Below are 19,152 nucleotides of genomic sequence, written 5' to 3' on the forward strand. Positions count from 1 at the left end.
AAGGTGCTCCACACACAGACACATTACAAATGCGAAACTGTGTCTCTGCTTTGTGCTTCGAGACAGCTAACGCTCGCCAAGTTCTTAACATTTCACGCTTGGTGTTACAGAATCAATTAAACTGAACATGAATCAATTGCTTGATTGCAAAGCCAGCATTAAAGTAAGGTCTTAAAGGATAAAAATATATATCCCCTCTTATTTTTAATTCAATTAATTCATTTGGTTAATGGCTTTCTAATGTAGTTTTTTTCAGTGTGCAATGTTAAGTAAAAGTACAACTGTATCACTTCGTAGCAATGAGTTGGGAATTCCCCTCATCCTCCACCAAGGTATAGCACGGCAGCCATTTTGCACCAGAACACCCAACACACATCAGCTGAGGTGGAGAGGGAGAGAATTTTCGGCAATTAAACTGTGGGATGATTAGGTGGCGGGTTGAGAGAGATCCAGATTGGGAATTTGGTCAGGAAACCAGGGAACCCCTCTACTCATTGTGATGAGAGTTGTAAGATTTTTAATTGCCACATTGAGTCAGGATCTCCATTTAACCTTTCACCCAAGAGACAACATCTCCTACAGCACAGTGTCCCCATCACGGCATCCTCGCATTGGTGTTTGATTGACCAGAAGGAAGATCACCACTTACTGGCCCACCCACAGTACTTTGTGAGTTTGTCAGAAGGCCTCCCATCCAAGTAAACATACCTACACCTGCTTAACTTTAGCCAGTTAACAGGAGCAGGGTTCATGGTCATGCCTGCTGGAACATGTATTATAGCTACTATACTCCGGAGCAACAACCACTCTAGGGGCGGTGTGGTAGCTTGAGCATAACTGGTGCACTTTGCATCAGCCACCTTCCAGGCTATTAGAATTAATTCTTCATGGCCACAACAGCTTGTTTCTGTTGGGCCAGGGTTCAATCAAAATTTGCCCTGACAAATAAATTCAAGTTATTATTATTATTTTTATATCACTTGCATTATTTGCCTGAATTCAACAATCATCAACACTAACTTCTTACCCTGGTGGAAATTCCAGCTACCAGCCTGAGATGGAATACAACTGGAACCAGCTTCTGAATACCATTGGATACCATCTAGAGTTTGGTGATGGTCTGTGGTCTGTACCAAGTTGGCCCACCAGCCGGACATGGTCTCACCTGTGTGGTTGTGAACACAGCCAGGTTTCTGCCAGCTTGACCACCTCTAAACCAGCTTCAAACCAGCTAGACCGGCTTAATACTGTACCAGGCTGGAACCAAGCTGGAATTTACAACAGGGCAAACTATGCTTGTGAAGAAAAACGTGGTTTGTCTTTGTTAGTCAATGACAAAGGTAATGACTGAATGCTGACTTTAGTCTTTGTAAACTATAAATTATGGATTATGTGCAGTGCAAAGCTCCAAGGGCTGTAAAAAAGCTTAATTTTAACTGATTTATGTTGTGTTCATGTATGCTGTGCCACATTTGGCGTATAATCAATTGGCAAATGCTCAATGAACATTTTAAAAAACTGAACAAGGGATTTTCTTGACTATTAACAACAGATCAAATGATAACTCTAACAAGGGTACTGAGCACACATTGGTGTTGTGTCCAGATAACACCCAATGGCCTTGTTAGAGCTTCTCGTTTAATCTGAGATCAATATTTGGTGCCTTGAAATTTATGAGTAAAGTTGTATAAGCAAAAATGTACTGTGGAACACTCAGCAGATGATATAGTTTTCCAATGCTGTATATCTTGGTGCACCATAAATTGGACAATGCATCACTGATTTAAAAAACCACAAAAAAGTGTGTGATAAACAGCAAAATCCAAATGCACAATTTGAAGGTGAAAGAATGTGCTCAGCAGTAACTTTCCTGTTGAAATTGAAATCAATTTAACTTTATTGGTTCCAAAGGGATGCCATATTGTTAAAAAAAGTGCTTCTCAATGAGTAATGGAAAATTCTTGGCATGACAAAATCAAAATGTGACAAACTAGTCCTATAGAAAAAACTATGACTTGCACGCATACACGCAATGGTCATCAGTGGTGTATTGTAATATAAAGTATAATAATAATTAAATGCTAAAAATCTAATCAAGCTTGATTGTTTATCCAAAGAAATATCCAATAATTATGACAACTGTTTTATCACTATGACACAGAGACAAAAAGGTAAAATACAGTAAATGCTCTCGCGCTCAAATAAGCTCATGTACTGCTGGGAATCTTGCAGATGCGGGTTGCAGATTGCGAGAAAAAAAATGCCTGTGCATCGAAGGCTTTGTGCTAATTGTGATGAAAACAAAGCATGTACATTAACTGAGCCACAGCCGTGAGATACAAAGAGCCCAGAACATTTCTCTTTCTGCTTTTTTTTTTTTTTTTGTTTTGTTTTGTTTTTTTTTAGGAATGTAACGGGAAATTCTTTTATTTGGGATTATGCGATCGCACGAGGGCAGAGAACTGAATTAGAATATGAATGCCGCGTGCACAGTCTGCAGTTCACGTGGACTATGTATACCGGACTCAGCCGGGGGGATCAGCGGTATTACAGGGAGGCTCATCCATCCAAACCAGCCAAGCCAACATGGGGAAGGTAAAGGACATCAAATGGACAAACATCTACACTCGTCTCTGAATAGCAAAATAACAATAACAAGAAGTATACCATTATTAACATACCTGTCACAGTATTTATTATGCTACGCACACACACACACACACGCACACACGTATTCATATGAATTGATGACTAAAATATGCCTTACTTTATACAGTATGTTTCTATAGTTTTATTAATATTGTAATTACTGCTATTACTATGATTATGATCATTATAATAATTAGAATTGCTGCAACTGATTATATTCATAACATTTGGTATTGTAATTATAATAATTACATGTTTTCAACCTGTCAATGATTTCAAAGCTCTTTTCAGTTGCAGCAGTAGCAATCACCTGAACAGTCGCTAGTGTGCCGCAGTCACCTGAGTGATGAAGAGTATGTAGTTTTCAGATATTCAGTTGGGTCAGTTAGGCTGGTATAGGTAGCCAAGATCAAAGGGGATTTGATGTTTCAGTCAGAAGAGGAATTCAAACTGTGACCCAGAGAACCTGTGTATGCTGCATTATAACTGCCGTGGATGTGTTGTTGTTTGGTCGATCTACTCGGTGTGTGCCCGACCTGCTGTAACATCGGGGGCACTAATTCCCGCCCTTCCCCCTGCAGATCATCTTCTACGAGGACCGGAACTTTGGCGGCCGCCACCACGAGTGCAGCAGCGACTGCGCTGACCTCAGCTCGTACTTCAGCCGCTGCAATTCCATCCGCGTGGAGAGCGGCTGCTTCATGATCTACGAGCGCCCCAACTACTCGGGCCACCAGTACTTCCTGAGCCGCGGGGAGTACCCCGACTACCAGCGCTGGATGGGCGCGGGCGACAGCATCTCCTCCTGCCGCATGATCCCCATGGTAAGACGCCAACTGGACTTCCAATCTGGAGGATGATGGGTAGTGTTGCTAAATTTAAGTAGAAGCTCCACCACTCTTATTGCAAACTTCACTCAATCAGTTTTAGTACCCAATAACCAAGTTTAGAAAATTAAGACACTGGGTAATGTTGGTAAATTTCAGCAGAAACTCTACCACTCATACTAACAACTTTTAAAACAAAATCTCACCAAGTTTCAATATTTAACTACCAAATCTGGAACATTCAGACACAGGGTGATGTTGCTAAATTTAACTAGAAGCTCCACCACACTTATGATAATAATAATAATAATAATAATAATAATAATAATAATAATAATAAATTAATTTTATATAGCGCTGGTCACAAAGACGCTTTACAGTAAATCATGAACTTAACTTTTTAGAAATCTCTTTTTATCAGTTTCAATACTACACTCCCAGATCTGGAACATCCAGTAATTGCCCCAGTATCCCGTTAAGGCAGAGACTGGCACGTGTGTCCCCTGTGTGTGTCCAGCTGCCCGGGCTCAGTCCGCTAACAGCAGCTGTTCCTTACAAACCTTTTTTTTTATGGAAGACTGCACATCTTCTACAGCTGGAGCCAGGGGAATGAAGGCAGACTGCAGGCACACAGTTGGCCAGAGGGGGCGCTATTGTGCTTTGAAGCTAGATCAATGATGTCATCCCTTCCTGCATGATATGACGACCTAATTATATGTCAAATAATTATCAAAAAGAGAGTATTTACAGTTCAGAGCTGTGGTCTCAAATATTTTTCTTTGAATCCCGCCCCCCCTTCCCCCGTCTTCATGAGAGAACAAGAAGCAGATTCCTGCCACTGTTTCTCAAATCTAATTATATTTCTTCTTACGGAACTCGCAGCCCCAGTCTGTGCTGGTCGAGCCCAGACCCTCGTTACAGACCACAGGCCCATTCAGAACTAGTGCTTTAGCTGTGCACCCCATCTAGAGATTAGCTGCAGTATTATTAAAATACAGTAAATTTAGACCTGTGCACATATAAATGCATCCTTTTCCTACAACCTCATTGTCTCTCTATCTCTCTGAAGTCCACCCCCCCCCCCAAAACCCAACTTTGGGAACCACTATTTAATCAACTGAGGTGGTTGAAACTATGTTCAAATTGTACCTTAACCCTAACCCATTTTCACCCCTTAAACTCACCTTTTAACACAATAACAGGCTTGGCTTGTTATCATTTGGCCAGTCACTGATCCCTTTGTTTTCCAAGAAGGGTTTAGTTTCTGTGATCTGGCACCCCAGATTTCACCTGTCAGTCAAAAAACGGAACCTATTTTTTAAAGGAACTATCGGTAATATAGCAAACTGTAGAAAATAAAATCATTAGTTGATCTGATATAAAGGTCCTGTTCTGTGATATAAGGGACATCCATTCTTCACTCTACCCAGCTATTTCAGAAATAAAATGGCCTGAAGAGGGTAATCAATGGGTTGCTATTATGATTAGAACAAAATTTTGAACACACAGTCTGTCCTCAGAACTATGTTTGAGAACTACTGCAGTACAGTGTAGGGCTAGATCAGGAAACAATATCCAAAAAAAACCAGATAGATAAACATGACCAGGTTCAAGTTGATTAGACACGTCCACTCACTTGACAGCGGTATAAAAGGCGGTAACTTTGTTGGTGTCCCCTTCCTGTTTGCAGCACGCGCAGGGATCGTACAGGATGCGCTTCTACGAGAGGATGGAGTTCGGCGGGCAGATGAAGGAGCTGATGGAGGACTGCCCCAGCACCATGGACCGCTTCCACTTCTCCGAAATCCACTCCTGCAACGTGACGGACGGCCACTGGCTCTTCTACGACCAGCCCAACTACAGGGGGCGCCACTACTACCTGCGCACGGGGGAGTACCGCAGGTTCAGCGACTGGGGCGGGGCCAGCGCCCGGGTCGGCTCCATCAGGCGCATCGTGGCCAACTGAGGAGGGGGTCCTCTTCCTCGCCCGAAAACCTTTGTCTCCATCGCTCCCGTTCGGGGGGGGATCCCGACGCCGCTCTCTGACTCTGGGAGAGACCGACCGACCGGCATTTAAAGACTGAATTAATAATTAATAATAATTTTAATAATAATTTTATTAATAATAAAAACCTACGGATTAATCTATCTTTGGGGTCTGATTTATGTTGGAGGTCTTTGCTGTAAAAAAAAAGATGCAAATATTCTACAAAGCGCAAATTTATAACAAACGTGATGAAAACAAAGAGGAAGCTTAATAAAATTCCCGCAATAAAAATATGCATCAGTTGATTCTGGATATTAAACAGGGGAAGGGGGGAAATACTAATGCCCAAAACAGGCAAGCATGTGCCTAAAAAGGATCTGAGCAACATTTATATGAGAAAGTATAAGCTTGCAAAAATACACTTTTTTAGCAAGAAACCATGACAACACACGTCCTCCTAAAACCTGGAAATTCATTTTTGTCCCCTGTAAGGGACATGAATATCTGGTCTTAACCTCAGGAACCATATATTCTACTGTGCTGAAAGCTACATTACAGGGGACATTCGATAAAAATAAAAATAAATATTGAAAATACTTTCACTGCACTGTGCTTTTGTCTCATCTAAGACACGTATATCACATCAAAAACAACAAAAATTCTTAAACATTTTTTCTGCTGGGTCTCAAGAACATATAGCAGGGTGTCAGGTGGAATCACGACACAGGGCCGCAATAGAAGAAGATACATATTTACACAGGCAGGCCGATGCTTTGCATTGCTCTTTATTACACGTGACGGAACAGAACAGAAAAACAAGAGACAACACCTGGCCATTGTACTTAGGGCTCACACACTCAGGAATCCCTCAAGGTCTCTGTTCAATTAATTATAGGCGCAATTAAGTCCAGAATTAATTAAAATCTAACAGTGTTAATTCAACTTTTTAGACTGATTAGATTTGGTCCCACTCTGGAATGTTGAGTTGAATGAACACTCGTAGAGTTGAATCAACACTGTTAGAGTTGAATTAACACTGGACACATTTTACTGTGCAAAGATCCACGCCTGGGCGTGCTCACCTTTCAGCTGCAGGTGTAGCACGCCTGCAGGTGGGGGGTTGCCAACCGTCCCGCAAACTACAGAATCATCTCATAATTGGAAAATAAAAAATGTGTTCCATATTAAGCTCTAACCGTATCTTTGAGAATGCATCCCCCCCATCCCCCCCCACCCAACCCCCTACCCCGCTGTAAACTATATAAATAAATTTAGTTTTGGCCCCATCACGCGCCTCATTGACGACTAAACTGCATATTTATGCTCGCCGATACTTTTCCGCTGGTCCCATTAGAGTTTCCGCAGTCCCGGGGGTGCTGACGCTCAAAACGTTGTCTATTGAAACCGCCAAACAATGCCAATCGGTCAAAGTAATCGTGTTGGATACGCGGCTCCATTTAGAGCAAAACGGCCATTAAAAATTAACTTCCATCCTGCTGAAAAAAATAGCGGGATTGGAGGGAAGGAGGAAACACAAATGAAAATTCAGTCTCAAAGGAGGCGGGAGGCTTTGCTCCCAAATCAACCAATGGCGTCAGCGCTCAGCGCTAAATGGGCTCAGACCGAGCGCATTGGATCCCTCTTGAACTCGTATAAACTCTGTTAAGAGTGAAACGAACGCTAAAAATTATACCGTGCAGTTTCGCGCGGAGCCAAGGGGCAGTTCAAGGTGGCACGATTAGAACGATTGATTTGATTTGGAGGGGGCTCGGCTGCATGGCATGACCTTTCATCAAAATATCAGCCACAGGACACATTGGAAATATTAGGTGCACTGCAAGCTGGAATTTCAATTAGTTCCTTTAGTGGAATTGCCCCTTACGAGACCTTGGATATATCTCCATAGCAACACTTAGAACACACTCCAGTCGGTTAAAGGTCATGCTGTTTGATCATCAAATTATTTGCCATTTTAGAAGTCTTTAAATACTGTAATATAGATAAGGGGTTATGCTCCAATCAGGAGTGTGAATGCTGTCGCACGAACCACACTTAGTTGTTCCACACATTACACATTATAGCCCTTCCATAATAATATATAATATAATATAAAAAGTTATATTTGTTGGCATGAATACCTCACGCTAGACTTTTTCCAACTGTCACAATGCAGTAGTAATCCCTCTTGTTCACTATTTATCCATAAATATAAGAAATAAAACGACCAAACTATTTTGTAGGCCATATACAGAGCAGTCCAATGCTTAGTTTGGAAAATGTTTTGAAGACCCTCATTATCACCAACTCCGTGCAGTTTATGAGCTGAGAAACAGCCTTGGGATTAAGAGTGCGTGCTAGTGTACCTATGCATCAAGGTTAATGGAGGACAGCAGATTGGGTTAGTTTATATGATTGCCTTTCTTTCTCACTCGGCAAAAACAGATTTGCATTCTTTATTACTGTAATATTTTCACACAAAAAAAACAAAAAACAAAACAAGTTGTCCCACCCATCCCATGTCACTAATATTTGGACATTCTGAGGCTGTAAACAAGGATAATATATGAAACCCTATTTGACGCTAGAGGATGAATCACATCAGCAAGAGAACCTACAAAGCAAAAACAAAATAACTGTAGTTTCCCCCCCCCCCCGAGCTCGTTTTCCACCACCGATACATTTGAAACAGACAGTAGAAGTTCAGGTGGACAGGGGGGAAGGGGGGGGGGGGGGGGGGTGGTGTTTTTGAATGGCCAGGCGATGACAGATGTCAGTCTAGTTTCTGCTGACGCGACAGGACGCACAGTGGAGGTCCGGAGTACAGTAGCATTCACCCCGCATTGTGATGAACATGTGAAAAACGGGCGGTAGAACAATAACGCACAGAGGCACAACCACACATAACCAGATTTCTTTTTTTTTTTTTTTTTTTAAAGCCCCCTAATGCTAGAAGGGTATGATTTGAATGACAATACTTTATGCTGCGTAATCACACGGCTGTGGTTTTTATAAAAGGGCCGGAGCTCGACAGAGAGGAAGAGACAGAGAGCAGCGGTACTCAGAGTCTTCACCTACCCGGCGTAACCATGACGATGGGAAAGGTGAGGCCGAAGGCTGAGTGTCTCTCTATAAAAAATTATTTAATAATATTTCTACATAACTTCTTGCTTTCATTCACTTGGACTCAACTCGCATTTTTTATGTTCGTTTATTTTTCGGGCTTGTATTTGCAATGATGAAATTATGAATTAGAAATTTGAAAAAGATATATATACGCGTGTATAAATGTGTGTTTCTTCTCCGCAGATCATCTTCTACGAGGACCGGAACTTCCAGGGCCGGTTCCACGAGTGCAGCAGCGACTGCGCAGACCTGCACTCCTACTTCAACCGCTGCAACTCCATCCGCGTGGAGAGCGGCTGCTTCATGATCTACGAGCGCCCCAACTACATGGGCCACCAGTACTTCCTGCGGAGGGGCGAGTACTCGGACTGCCAGCGCATGATGGGCATGAGCGACTGTGTGCGGTCCTGCCGCATGATCCCCATGGTAAGCTGAGGATTACCTGTCCGTGGGGGGTTATGGGAACACATAGCTTTACTGCAGCTAGCTCTTACTCTCGCTAGCTTTTACCCTCTCTCTATTTGGGAATGGTGACCAACACTCACTTCCATGAGGGACTTCTTAGGCAGCTTGAAATTTTAATTGCAAATTTCACTTGTGATTTTATTAATTAATTTATTTGTTGACAAGGGAGCAAGTACAAAGAGCATTGACAGTTGCCAGGAAAGCATTGTACAGAGGAGTGACTGCATAGTTATAATGTTATAGAAGGGCATTACTCAGGAGGTAAGACCGATTGTCTGGCAGTCGGAGGGTTGCCGGTTCAAACCCTGCCCTGGGCATGTCGAAGTGTCCTTGAGCAAGACACCTAACCCCTACACCCTAACTGCTCTGGTGAATGAGAGGCATCAATTGTAAAGTGCTTTGGATAAAAGCGCTATATAAATGCAGTCCATTTATAATTAACACTTCCTGGAATCTACAGTTCATAACATCGGCACAAAAAAATCCTGAACTGTGAATGTCTGCAGGTAACCTGACCTACCTACTCGTGTTTGCCCCCCCTCCCCCGCAGTACCGTGGCAACTACAGGATGAGGCTGTACGAGCGCTCGGACATGGGCGGCCAGATGATGGAGCTGATGGACGACTGCCCCAACGTCATGGACCGCTTCCACATGTCCGACTTCCACTCCTGCAACGTGATGGACGGCCACTGGCTGATGTACGAGCAGCCCAACTACAGGGGGCGCCACTACTACCTGCGGCCGGGGGAGTACCGCCGCTACAGCGACTGGGGCGGCATGAGCCCCCGAATCGGTTCCCTCAGGCGCATCACCGACTTCAACTAACTCCCCCCCCCCCCCAAAAAAAACTGTGTTTCTGTTCCCAATAAACCTTGATGTCTAATAATAAAAAAAAACCCTGTGTGTCTGTGTGGATTTCACCGCCCCGGTGGGTGGCTTGCCGAACTCATTCGACGGTGGGATAATTTAATCGCCGATGTCATGGCGAGAGATGAGGAAGTTGAGGAAACTGCTTCTTTAGTTTAATTATTGGGCTCCGCCTGCTTTTTGAAGGCAAGAAAAACAAACTAATGCTGTGCCGTTATCAGGCCTGCTTTCATACAAAAAGCACTACTAGCAGCAAAGCACATAGTGACTTTTAAGCATCAACCAAAACAGTTGAATATACAAAATATTGTATATTCAAAATATACATACTAAATAAATAAAAGCCATAATATTTTATCAGTTTGAATCATATTTACTGAAAGAGAGCATAACATTTACAATACATTAGTCTAATGTAAAAAGCAGGCCATTTTAGCCAAAACCTGTATCTGTGCTAAGTATATATTCAGCAAGCTACACTCCCCGCTCACTCTAGGGACTGTATTTACCAGTCTCGGCGTTAATGGTCTCAAAAGACAATAGAGGCATTGTGGTTGTTGGACTGTACAGCGCGTCGGCCATGAGGACGCCTCCCACGGACACAGATTCCATTCTTTACGCTGTGCCTCTGGGCCCCACAGAACAAACCCGATGAGTTTCCCCGGCTGGTGCCCCCCGGCTGGATTAGCCCGGTGAATCGCGGCCGAATCCGTCCGCACCGCGAGAGTAAAACAGCGCCGCAATACCGCTGACAGTAAAACCGACCGAACTCAGCGGACGCTGCTGAATGGCCCCGCAAACCCTCTCACGGGCCTCCGTAAAAGCAGACTATCGCTTCATAAACGACCCCCTAATTACATTAGCTTGCAGTATACAGAGACTATTAAGAGGCACAGGACTGCACCGGTCAGGGCCAGATTTATGCTACGGACACAATTGTCCTGTTTTTATTCACAGCTGCACTGGTTTTTATTGTCTTGTGACATCAGCAATTCCATACTGTAAAACTGGTTGTTTTGAGCCTGGAAGCTGATTGGCTAAGACCACATTCTGAAGTGATTGTAAATCCGATGCAGAAACAGTTATTCAAACAGCCTGTTTGTAAACAGCGTTACTCCGCCCACAAACCGTTACTACAAAATCAGTCATATTGCATCATCAATTACTTAATATGTTATAACCAATATTAATCAATTATTATCAATTAGTATGATATTAATCAATTAATATGCTGTAATATGCTTTATTAAAAAAAAAATTCAAGCAATACGGCACTTGAGGCTGTGCTGTATCCTGAATAGTACCAGAGATCTCTGAGTGCTGCATTAGGGAACAAGTCCCATGCCCTCTGGGTTTCTAGGAGTAGATTCCAAGTCCCAAGACCTACAAGTACCAACCCAGATAACAAGTCTGAAGGCCTCTGAGTTTCTCATAATCTAAAAACAAGTCCCCAAACCCCTTAGATAAAGCCAGACGGGGGTGCTGGCACCAGGCATGGTGAGATACAGGCATGGTGTTGCCCAAGACCAAAAAGCATCAAGTTATCTTTGGGCTTCTCATGTTTCTATAGCACCTTTCCCCACTAATATTTCCAAAACATTACAGTTACAAGTTTTGAAAATGAACGGAGACAGACTAAATAGTTTTTGTCTTCGTGCAACAAAATCCAATATACCAAAATCCTTCTAACTGTATTGATTCCATAGTGTTCATGAACATCAGGGTGAGAAGCAGTAGGAAAAAAGGACATAAATATTGCATACCATTAATATTTTAAGTAGGGAGATGGGCTACGTTTCTCATTTAGACCCTTACGGTTTACTGTGTCCAAAATATAAAGCTCTTATTTTTGTGTTTGTATTCAAATCGTAAATGTTTGAATGATGTTAAGTGACTCAGTGCACACTTGATTAAAAAGAGTCTTGCACAACATTAGTTAGCAAGTGAGACCTAATGTTAGCTAGCAAACATTTTTTTTTTTCAGAATATATTTGCTACATTTTTCATATACAACACAGAACAAAACAGCTCAGACATGACATGACAAATAAAATGAATAGGTAAGAATAAAAAAAATAAAAATAGAAATAAACGATAGTGGGCATTATATCCGTCTCCAGCCCTCAGCAAACATTTTTTAAAAGGAGAGCAGACAGTCCACCCTCCTTAAGGTTTCTAAATATTCAGACCGGGGGAAAGCAGAGAAGGTCACAAATAGAGGTCAGATCACGGTGCAGATGGTGGGAACTCACACACAGATTCGCTCTGGAATGTGGGACCAAATGTTATCTGTTACAGTAAGAGTTAATATACACCGTTAGAGTCTGAATTAACCCTGGGAATTTTACTGTGTATGGACGGCACCTCATGGTCTCTCAATGACAGCAAATATAAGCAAATAAATTATTTTAGCATCACTCTGTTTCTTGTTTGTTTGTCTGGATAAGTTGTCTTCGCTGTTTCTATGATGGATTTGTGACAATATTTGCAAGGGGCCCCATAGCTCATGCTTATTTGGCAGCTAATTAGCTGGGTTTTTAAAATGTATTATTATTTTAAAATAAATAATAAACAATCAGTTGCATTCACAATTTAATGGTTGATAAAAAACTTAATTAAATGTGAATTACAATCAGTGCAGTTGCAAGGTTATCATGCTCGCTTGTGCAACTAGTATCTAAAACTACATCTGCTACAAACATTACTATTATGACAATGCTCAACTCTGTTTTTAATGTGATTTTAATGGTTTCTAATCAAAGCCACGATCATTCATTAATAGAAAAAAAAAATAATAATAAATTGGACCACTATGATTAACACTAAAATAATTATGCAGGACAAAATCATCCCCCAACACACGTAACAATTGAACCTTTCCCTTTGTGTTCTTGGACATTAATGAAATCCCTTAGTAAGAACAAACCTTCCCTTGATCTGAAAACCTTTACAGAGTTTGCACAATAATTTAACAGTGTGCTGGGAACATTCTGACATTTAACAAAGGGTATGCTTATGTTACCACAGCCAAAACGAGCAAACTGTGTCAGTAACGTATGGAGGACCGCCATTGTTACAGTTTGTTTGGCCCCGTTCAGCAAAAATACATTCTGCTAAGTCAACAGTCCCCAACCATTTGAATAACAACACAAGACGGGACCACGTTTTTTTTTGTTTTCGCGTTTCCTATATAAATGATGGGCATGCCGCCACTTGGACGTGCCAGCTGAACGACCGAAAGACTTCCAAAATGGGCAAGGTAAGATTACAAAATTAACCCCCCCTCCCCTCACTCTCTCTCTCTCTCTCTCTCTCTCTCACCTTCTCTCTGTCTCTGTCTCTCTGTCTCTATCTCTCTTGCTCGCTCTCTCTCTCTCTCTATCTCTCTCTATATATGTATATACATATACATAATATAATATATATGAATATAAAATCCATGAGCATTCTAGCACAAAAACTTAAACATCACTGGCTAAACACCACCAGTCGGATTATTCATCAGCTTTGGCAATGTCTGTATTTCAAACACAGGCTACACTACACAATTTAGTAATGCCTGCATTTCACATTTATGAATTACGAGTCATATTCTCCACTCCCCCTGCAGATCATCTTCTACGAGGACCGGAACTTTGGCGGCCGCCACTATGAGTGCATGAGTGACTGCGCTGACCTCAGCTCGTACTTCAGCCGCTGCAACTCCATCCGCGTGGAGAGCGGCTGCTTCATGATCTACGAGCGCCCCAACTACTCGGGCCACCAGTACTTCCTGAGCCGCGGGGAGTACCCCGACTACCAGCGCATGATGGGCATGGGCATGACGGGAGACATGATCAGGTCCTGCCGCATGATCCCCAGTGTAAGAGAGCCGGAATCAGAAGCATTGCCCACGCAACCACGCTCACATACATGTAGATAAAGGGGAAAAAATGATTATGCATTAAGTTCAAGCAATTTTAAAGGTATTTGCCTTTATAGTTCCTTTATATCAATTTCCTTATACCAGTATGTCTTAGCTTGGTCTTATATATAACAGAAGCATTACAATTTTCCACTGTAATAATTATGCACTTTTACTTACCAGGAGGCCCTGAATTCAAAAGATTTACCGTACTCAAATAGACGAATCTAGACTAGAAGACTAGAAAAATCTTGCCAGTTTTAATGTCAAGTATTAGTTTAATAAGTCTGATTAGTTTAATGTGTTTCACATGCAGTGTAATATGATTAAAACCGAAACAAACTTTGCATGGTTAAATACTTTTTCAGTACCGGGGATCCTACCGGATGAGGATCTACGAGAGGGAGAACTTCGGAGGTCAGATGCACGAGCTGATGGACGACTGCGAGTCATTCCAGGACCGTTACCGCATGTCCGACTGCCAGTCCTGCCACGTGATGGACGGCCACTGGCTCATGTACGAGCAGCCCCACTTCAGAGGCAGGATGATGTACATGAGGCCTGGGGAGTACAGGAGCTTCAGAGATATGGGCTACAGCAACACGAGATTCATGTCCATGAAGCGCATCGTGGATTCCTGTTAAATGATTTTAGAGCACATTTTTTTACATGTGAAACTGTAAAATAAAGAGTAAATTTAATTAATGTCTTTCGTATTGTTTTTTAAAAATGAAACCTGTTCAGGGCTGAGTTAATTCAAGCATTACATAGGTCGGGGTTTTGCTTGACTAAGGAGAAATAACTATATAAACAAATGGCTGCAATCTCACTGCCGCAGTTGACGTCTGTATACTGAATAAAGAGTAGCTCGGGCAGTAATACTTTGAGACTCATTGGTGCGACATAAAGCCACTAAATGTAAACAGAAAACATCACAGAGACTTGCCATTACTCAGCAGAACAAACCTGGGACACCAGTGGGAAGGGCTACAGTAGAGCAAAGACACCAGACAGCGGTGGGACCTAAACATGAACGGACCTAAAACTGGCCCTTGGGGGATCTCTGCATACTTACAATATGTTCCAGCTGGGCAAATGTCCCCGAATCAATCAATAACTGAGTCCTTTTCACCTAATTCAGTTTCTCACCCTAAATTGTTAACAGTTTTAAGAAGACATATTGTGTCACTAGTGGCAAAATGAAAACAGGGTCTTGGTGAAAGTCCAGAAGTAACCAGAATTGCACGCTCAGAAGAAAGGGTTACAAATCGCTCCTCTGTGTCTCCATAGAGGGACCCTAATTTTGTTCAACAGTTTGCTTTGACAGGCAAAATGGATACATCTGGGAGCTTTCACACTTTTGACACATACAACAGAGGGTTCCATAAAGAACTAAAAAGGGTTCCCTTACGGGGACAAGAACCCAAAGAAGAACCCTTTTTTTCTGAGAGTCCGGCAACCAAGCAAGTGAAAGCACAGTGACCCTCTAGAAATAATAACATGGACTGCGCTTTTGCACCAAGCAAAGACAACTGGACACTTTAATCATACCACAGGGTGCCTTACATCAGAAAGGGGGCCCAGAAAGCCCAAGCTATATCGAGAAGGTTTTAGTAAATGTGGAATGAGATTTCAGATGACAGGTGGGCCATGAACTGTAATTGCTTGGTCATGGATCATGCCTACCAGCAAAGGGTTTGCTTTCCTTGAGATGAAGTATCTAAAGAACACCAAGGCATATGGTGGCCATTTTGTTTTGCAAAGCAGCCTTTTATTTTGACAGCTCAGTGGAGCATAATGTTTATAATGTTTCCATACCAACTGTAACATGATAGACTGGTCCTAACCCTAACCAACCCTAACTAAATTACTATTATAGAGTGGAGCTGCAATTGATCTTGACCTTGATTTTGTGCTTTCAAGAAAATGAATGTCGATGCTAAGGTACTAAATATTAATAAAGATACACACAAGAACAACAAAATGCAAAGCTATGAATATGTTCAGCATATAAAGACAGCCCATCTTATGGTAAATTGATTGGTTAAAACCTGGCAAACCTTCCAGGGTGTATTCCTGCCTCTTGCCCAATGAATGCTGGGATGAGCTCCAGCACATATTGTGACCCTAACCAGGAATAAGGGGTTATAGATAATGGATGAATGGATAATGGAAAAGACAGCTAGCAGCCCTATTATTATTTTATAGGATTTTCTCATATATCCTTTTTAAAATGAGTACAGTATGGTTAACTGGCCACCTCCGTCAACAGCTAGAGATCTTGTTTAACTGCTAATTAGTAAAGTGTGCCAAATTCAGGTTGAAATGAGTGGTAGATGGATTGAAGATCTCCAGGAACAGGGTTGCGTAGCCCTTGTCTGGCCCGTTCATTGTATAGTAACAACAGTAATATTTCAGTAGCAGTTGTGGAATTTGTGTTTCTGTTGAGTCTTTGTAAACTCAAAGGTCTTTGTGTTTGAACAGTGTGAGTGGAGTAGTGATTCATAAAAAAACTAATCAGACATATGTCATTTATTTAATGTATGAGGAACAATAACATAAAATATAACCTCCTACAATACATAAAAGTAGTAGAATTATAATACAGTTTTCCTTAAATTAAATGAGAAAACATAATAAATAAAATGAAGTAGGCATTATTTAATGTCCCGATTTTGCCCCCTATTAATAATCATAATTAACAATTTACACAATGCGCCTCATTGAGCCGATCCTGGAGCTCATGGATCCCCAGTCGCTGTATCTCCTGTACTCCCCGGGCCTCAACAGGTACTGGCGCCCCCTGTAGTTGGGATGCTCGTAGAACAGCCAGTAGCCGTCCGTCACGTTGCAGGAGTGAATGTCGTTGTAATGGAAGCGGTCGTACAGGGAAGGGCAGTCTTCCGTGAACTCCATCATCTGACCGCCAAAGTCCGAGCGCTCGTAGATCCTCATTCTGTGAGTCCCTTGGTACTGTGGGAAAAGGGGGGGAGGGGGAGATATTGTGCATGAAGTCGGTATCATAGGACTCCTCCTCCAGCACCTGGATTTTCGACAGCGTTTCTTGATAGTACTGTAGGGGGTCCCTGGGCAGACTTGATATGCAATGACTACATTTGGGAAAATATTTCAAAATATTAAATCTTTTTCTTTTTTTGAATATATAACCCTTTTTAGCTTTTAATGGGGTCACCCTGGGTGCCTAGGGTGGGGACCCCTGACATGGAAAAGGCTGAGAACCTCTGTTCTAAAATCCTCAATGACCTAGAAGGCTATTGGTCCAAATAAAGTTTTGATCTGCCAAAGCTTTTAACTGAAGGCCATGTTAGGATGGGAAGTCAGTTCATGTTTAGATTGTAATATCAGTTGAGAATGTGTACGTAATTTTAATTTCTGCTAGACTCAGGCTGTAAGGTACTGTAACTGCCCATATTTGTTCATATGGCCTCCTAAGACCCACAGGTCATTTTTTCCCGTGTAGGGGTCATGAGTCTCTGGTCTTAATCTCAAGAACCATACACTCTACTACATAGAAACCTGTTGTTCTGTTTGGAGGACATAAAAATAAACAATATTTTAGAAAATATTTTGACTGTAACATGATTTTGTCGTCCTAGACACTTGTTTTATTTTTAAAAACTAAATACCTAACTTTTTTTTCTGCTGGGTGCCAGGAGGATATTCACTTTTTATGTGCCAACAATTTATAAAAAAAAAAAAAACCCAGTAATGTATAAAAATAATGTTTCTACGTATATAAAGTAATAACGGACGCATACCTGGGGAATCATGCGACAGGACCGGACGCAGTCGTTGAACCCCATCCAGCGCTGGTAGTCGGGGTACTCTCCCTTCATCAGGAAGTACTGGTAGCCCATGTAGCTGGGACGCTCGTACACCATCCAGCTCCCGCTGTCGACCCGGATGGAGTTGCAGCGGCTGAAGTGGGAGTGGAGGTCGGCGCAGTCGCTGCCGCACTCGTACGAGCGCCCCTGGAAGTTCCTGTCCTCGTAGAAGATGATCTGAAAACGGATCGAGTTTTGGTTGTTGACTCGTGAAGCTGTCCCGTCAGGCTCACGGGGGACTTCTCCCCCAGAAACAAAACGCACAGTTTCAAAAAACGAACGGCGACCGGCGGCCCGAACGAAAGACCGAAAGGCCTCACCGTTTTCGGTTAAACAGCCTACGGAAATACGCAGAGGCGCAAAAGATGCACAGCAAAACAACCAGCCTTACCTTTCCCATTGTGTCGGCTAGATTTTGGTCACACTGCAACAGCGGCGGAGGACAGTCGGTGCTTTTTATACCCCATGGGAGGGTCCGCATTGTCACGCAAATCAATCAACTTCACATGTCAGCTCTTTTTTCTTTGAAAGCCACGCACTGCTGCCAAATGACAAAAGATGTGAGTTCCTGGCCAGCCTCTCCTATAAAGGCCGCTAACAATGCTGCTACGTGTTGGGCCTGTGGTGTGGGTGCGCATTTTTGTAGGCTAAATCATGGAAAGGCTTCAGCACTTTAATGTAGAAGCAGTTTAAATATGTGTATTTTGCAATGATTAAGTTAATTCACAGTCACTTTTTTTCAGAATTAACAAAGGAACCATCATGTGTCATGCCACTTTTTTCAATTACCCATGACAAAAGCTTAAAACAAGCCTTTACAGAAACAGTAATGTATGGATTTTGCACAATCATCTATTTACGTATTGCTATGATCACGATTTTGCAAGTATATTCAAGGTCTGCAATTCCAACAAATCCAAACATTTTCATGGGGGGGGGGGGGGGGCAAGTAGTCAGGATGATTCCATGGTCCCTGACTGACAGAGGCCATCAAACAATGTGTGTTCTTAACTAGCTAACATTATTTAGTTAGTATGCTAAGTGGCAAATGTTCCAATTGCTAGCTGATTAATGAATGAAAAGCTAAGCAAACCCTCTAGTGCTGGATAAAAATTACGATGCTTTAATTTGCTAGTTGCTAGTTAACTAGCTTTTAGTCAGCATGCCAGCATTTAGTGATGGGCGAAAATGAACAAACAAATCTTTTTGAACGACTCTTTTTAGTGTTCGGTATGTACCGGGTCAGCCTGTTGAACGTCCGAGTGCTCATGAATTGGACTCTCCCTGCATTTTTCTCCCTGCATTTTTTTTTGCTACGGTAGGTGCAGCGCTCAAAGCATAGCAAGCGGAACAACCAATGAATGAGCGAGATCGAATGAACCGTTCTCTCTAACTATAGGACGTCAATGGGACAACCTGAGCGAGATCGAATGAATCATTGTCTCGAACTATAGGACGTCAATGATTGAGCGAGTTGAATCGGA

At 42.3% G+C, this 19,152-nt stretch overlaps 4 protein-coding genes across 8 annotated transcripts; 3 read left to right on the top strand and 1 right to left on the bottom strand.

Annotated features, from left to right (window-relative positions):
- Nucleotides 1-1,673: 1,673 nt before the first annotated feature.
- Nucleotides 1,674-5,442, top strand: LOC118222719 (gamma-crystallin S-1-like). 3 transcript variants are annotated; one of them, XM_035408502.1, is made up of 3 exons: nt 1,674-1,682; nt 3,231-3,473; nt 5,167-5,442. In XM_035408502.1, exons 1-3 carry the CDS (start codon nt 1,674-1,676, stop codon nt 5,440-5,442), a joined length of 528 nt encoding a protein of 175 aa, XP_035264393.1. The 3 variants fall into 3 exon arrangements, with proteins under 3 accessions (XP_035264393.1, XP_035264391.1, XP_035264392.1); XM_035408500.1 differs by lacking the exon at nt 1,674-1,682 and adding an exon at nt 2,525-2,595; XM_035408501.1 differs by lacking the exon at nt 1,674-1,682 and adding an exon at nt 2,525-2,595 and having other exon boundaries at nt 5,176-5,442.
- Nucleotides 5,443-8,223: 2,781 nt separating this feature from the next.
- On the top strand, nt 8,224-9,877 carry LOC118222723 (gamma-crystallin M2-like). Of its 3 annotated transcripts, none has more exons than XM_035408509.1 (3): nt 8,224-8,247; nt 8,770-9,012; nt 9,602-9,877. In XM_035408509.1, exons 1-3 carry the CDS (start codon nt 8,224-8,226, stop codon nt 9,875-9,877), a joined length of 543 nt encoding a protein of 180 aa, XP_035264400.1. The 3 variants fall into 3 exon arrangements, with proteins under 3 accessions (XP_035264400.1, XP_035264402.1, XP_035264401.1); XM_035408511.1 differs by lacking the exon at nt 8,224-8,247 and adding an exon at nt 8,550-8,564; XM_035408510.1 differs by lacking the exon at nt 8,224-8,247 and adding an exon at nt 8,556-8,576.
- Nucleotides 9,878-13,169: 3,292 nt separating this feature from the next.
- Nucleotides 13,170-14,467, top strand: LOC118222725 (gamma-crystallin M1-like). The gene is made up of 3 exons (XM_035408513.1): nt 13,170-13,178; nt 13,530-13,781; nt 14,192-14,467. Exons 1-3 carry the CDS (start codon nt 13,170-13,172, stop codon nt 14,465-14,467), a joined length of 537 nt encoding a protein of 178 aa, XP_035264404.1.
- A 1,871-nt stretch (nt 14,468-16,338) lies between these two features.
- On the bottom strand, nt 16,339-18,196 carry LOC118222660 (gamma-crystallin S-1-like). Its single transcript, XM_035408409.1, has 3 exons — nt 18,060-18,196; nt 17,603-17,845; nt 16,339-16,796 (listed from the first exon to the last, which is right to left on the bottom strand). Exons 1-3 carry the CDS (start codon nt 18,147-18,149, stop codon nt 16,530-16,532), a joined length of 600 nt encoding a protein of 199 aa, XP_035264300.1. The 5' UTR covers nt 18,150-18,196; the 3' UTR covers nt 16,339-16,529.
- Nucleotides 18,197-19,152: the final 956 nt, after the last annotated feature.

This window comes from Anguilla anguilla, chromosome 3, assembly GCF_013347855.1.
Source record: "Anguilla anguilla isolate fAngAng1 chromosome 3, fAngAng1.pri, whole genome shotgun sequence".
NCBI lineage: Eukaryota > Metazoa > Chordata > Actinopteri > Anguilliformes > Anguillidae > Anguilla > Anguilla anguilla.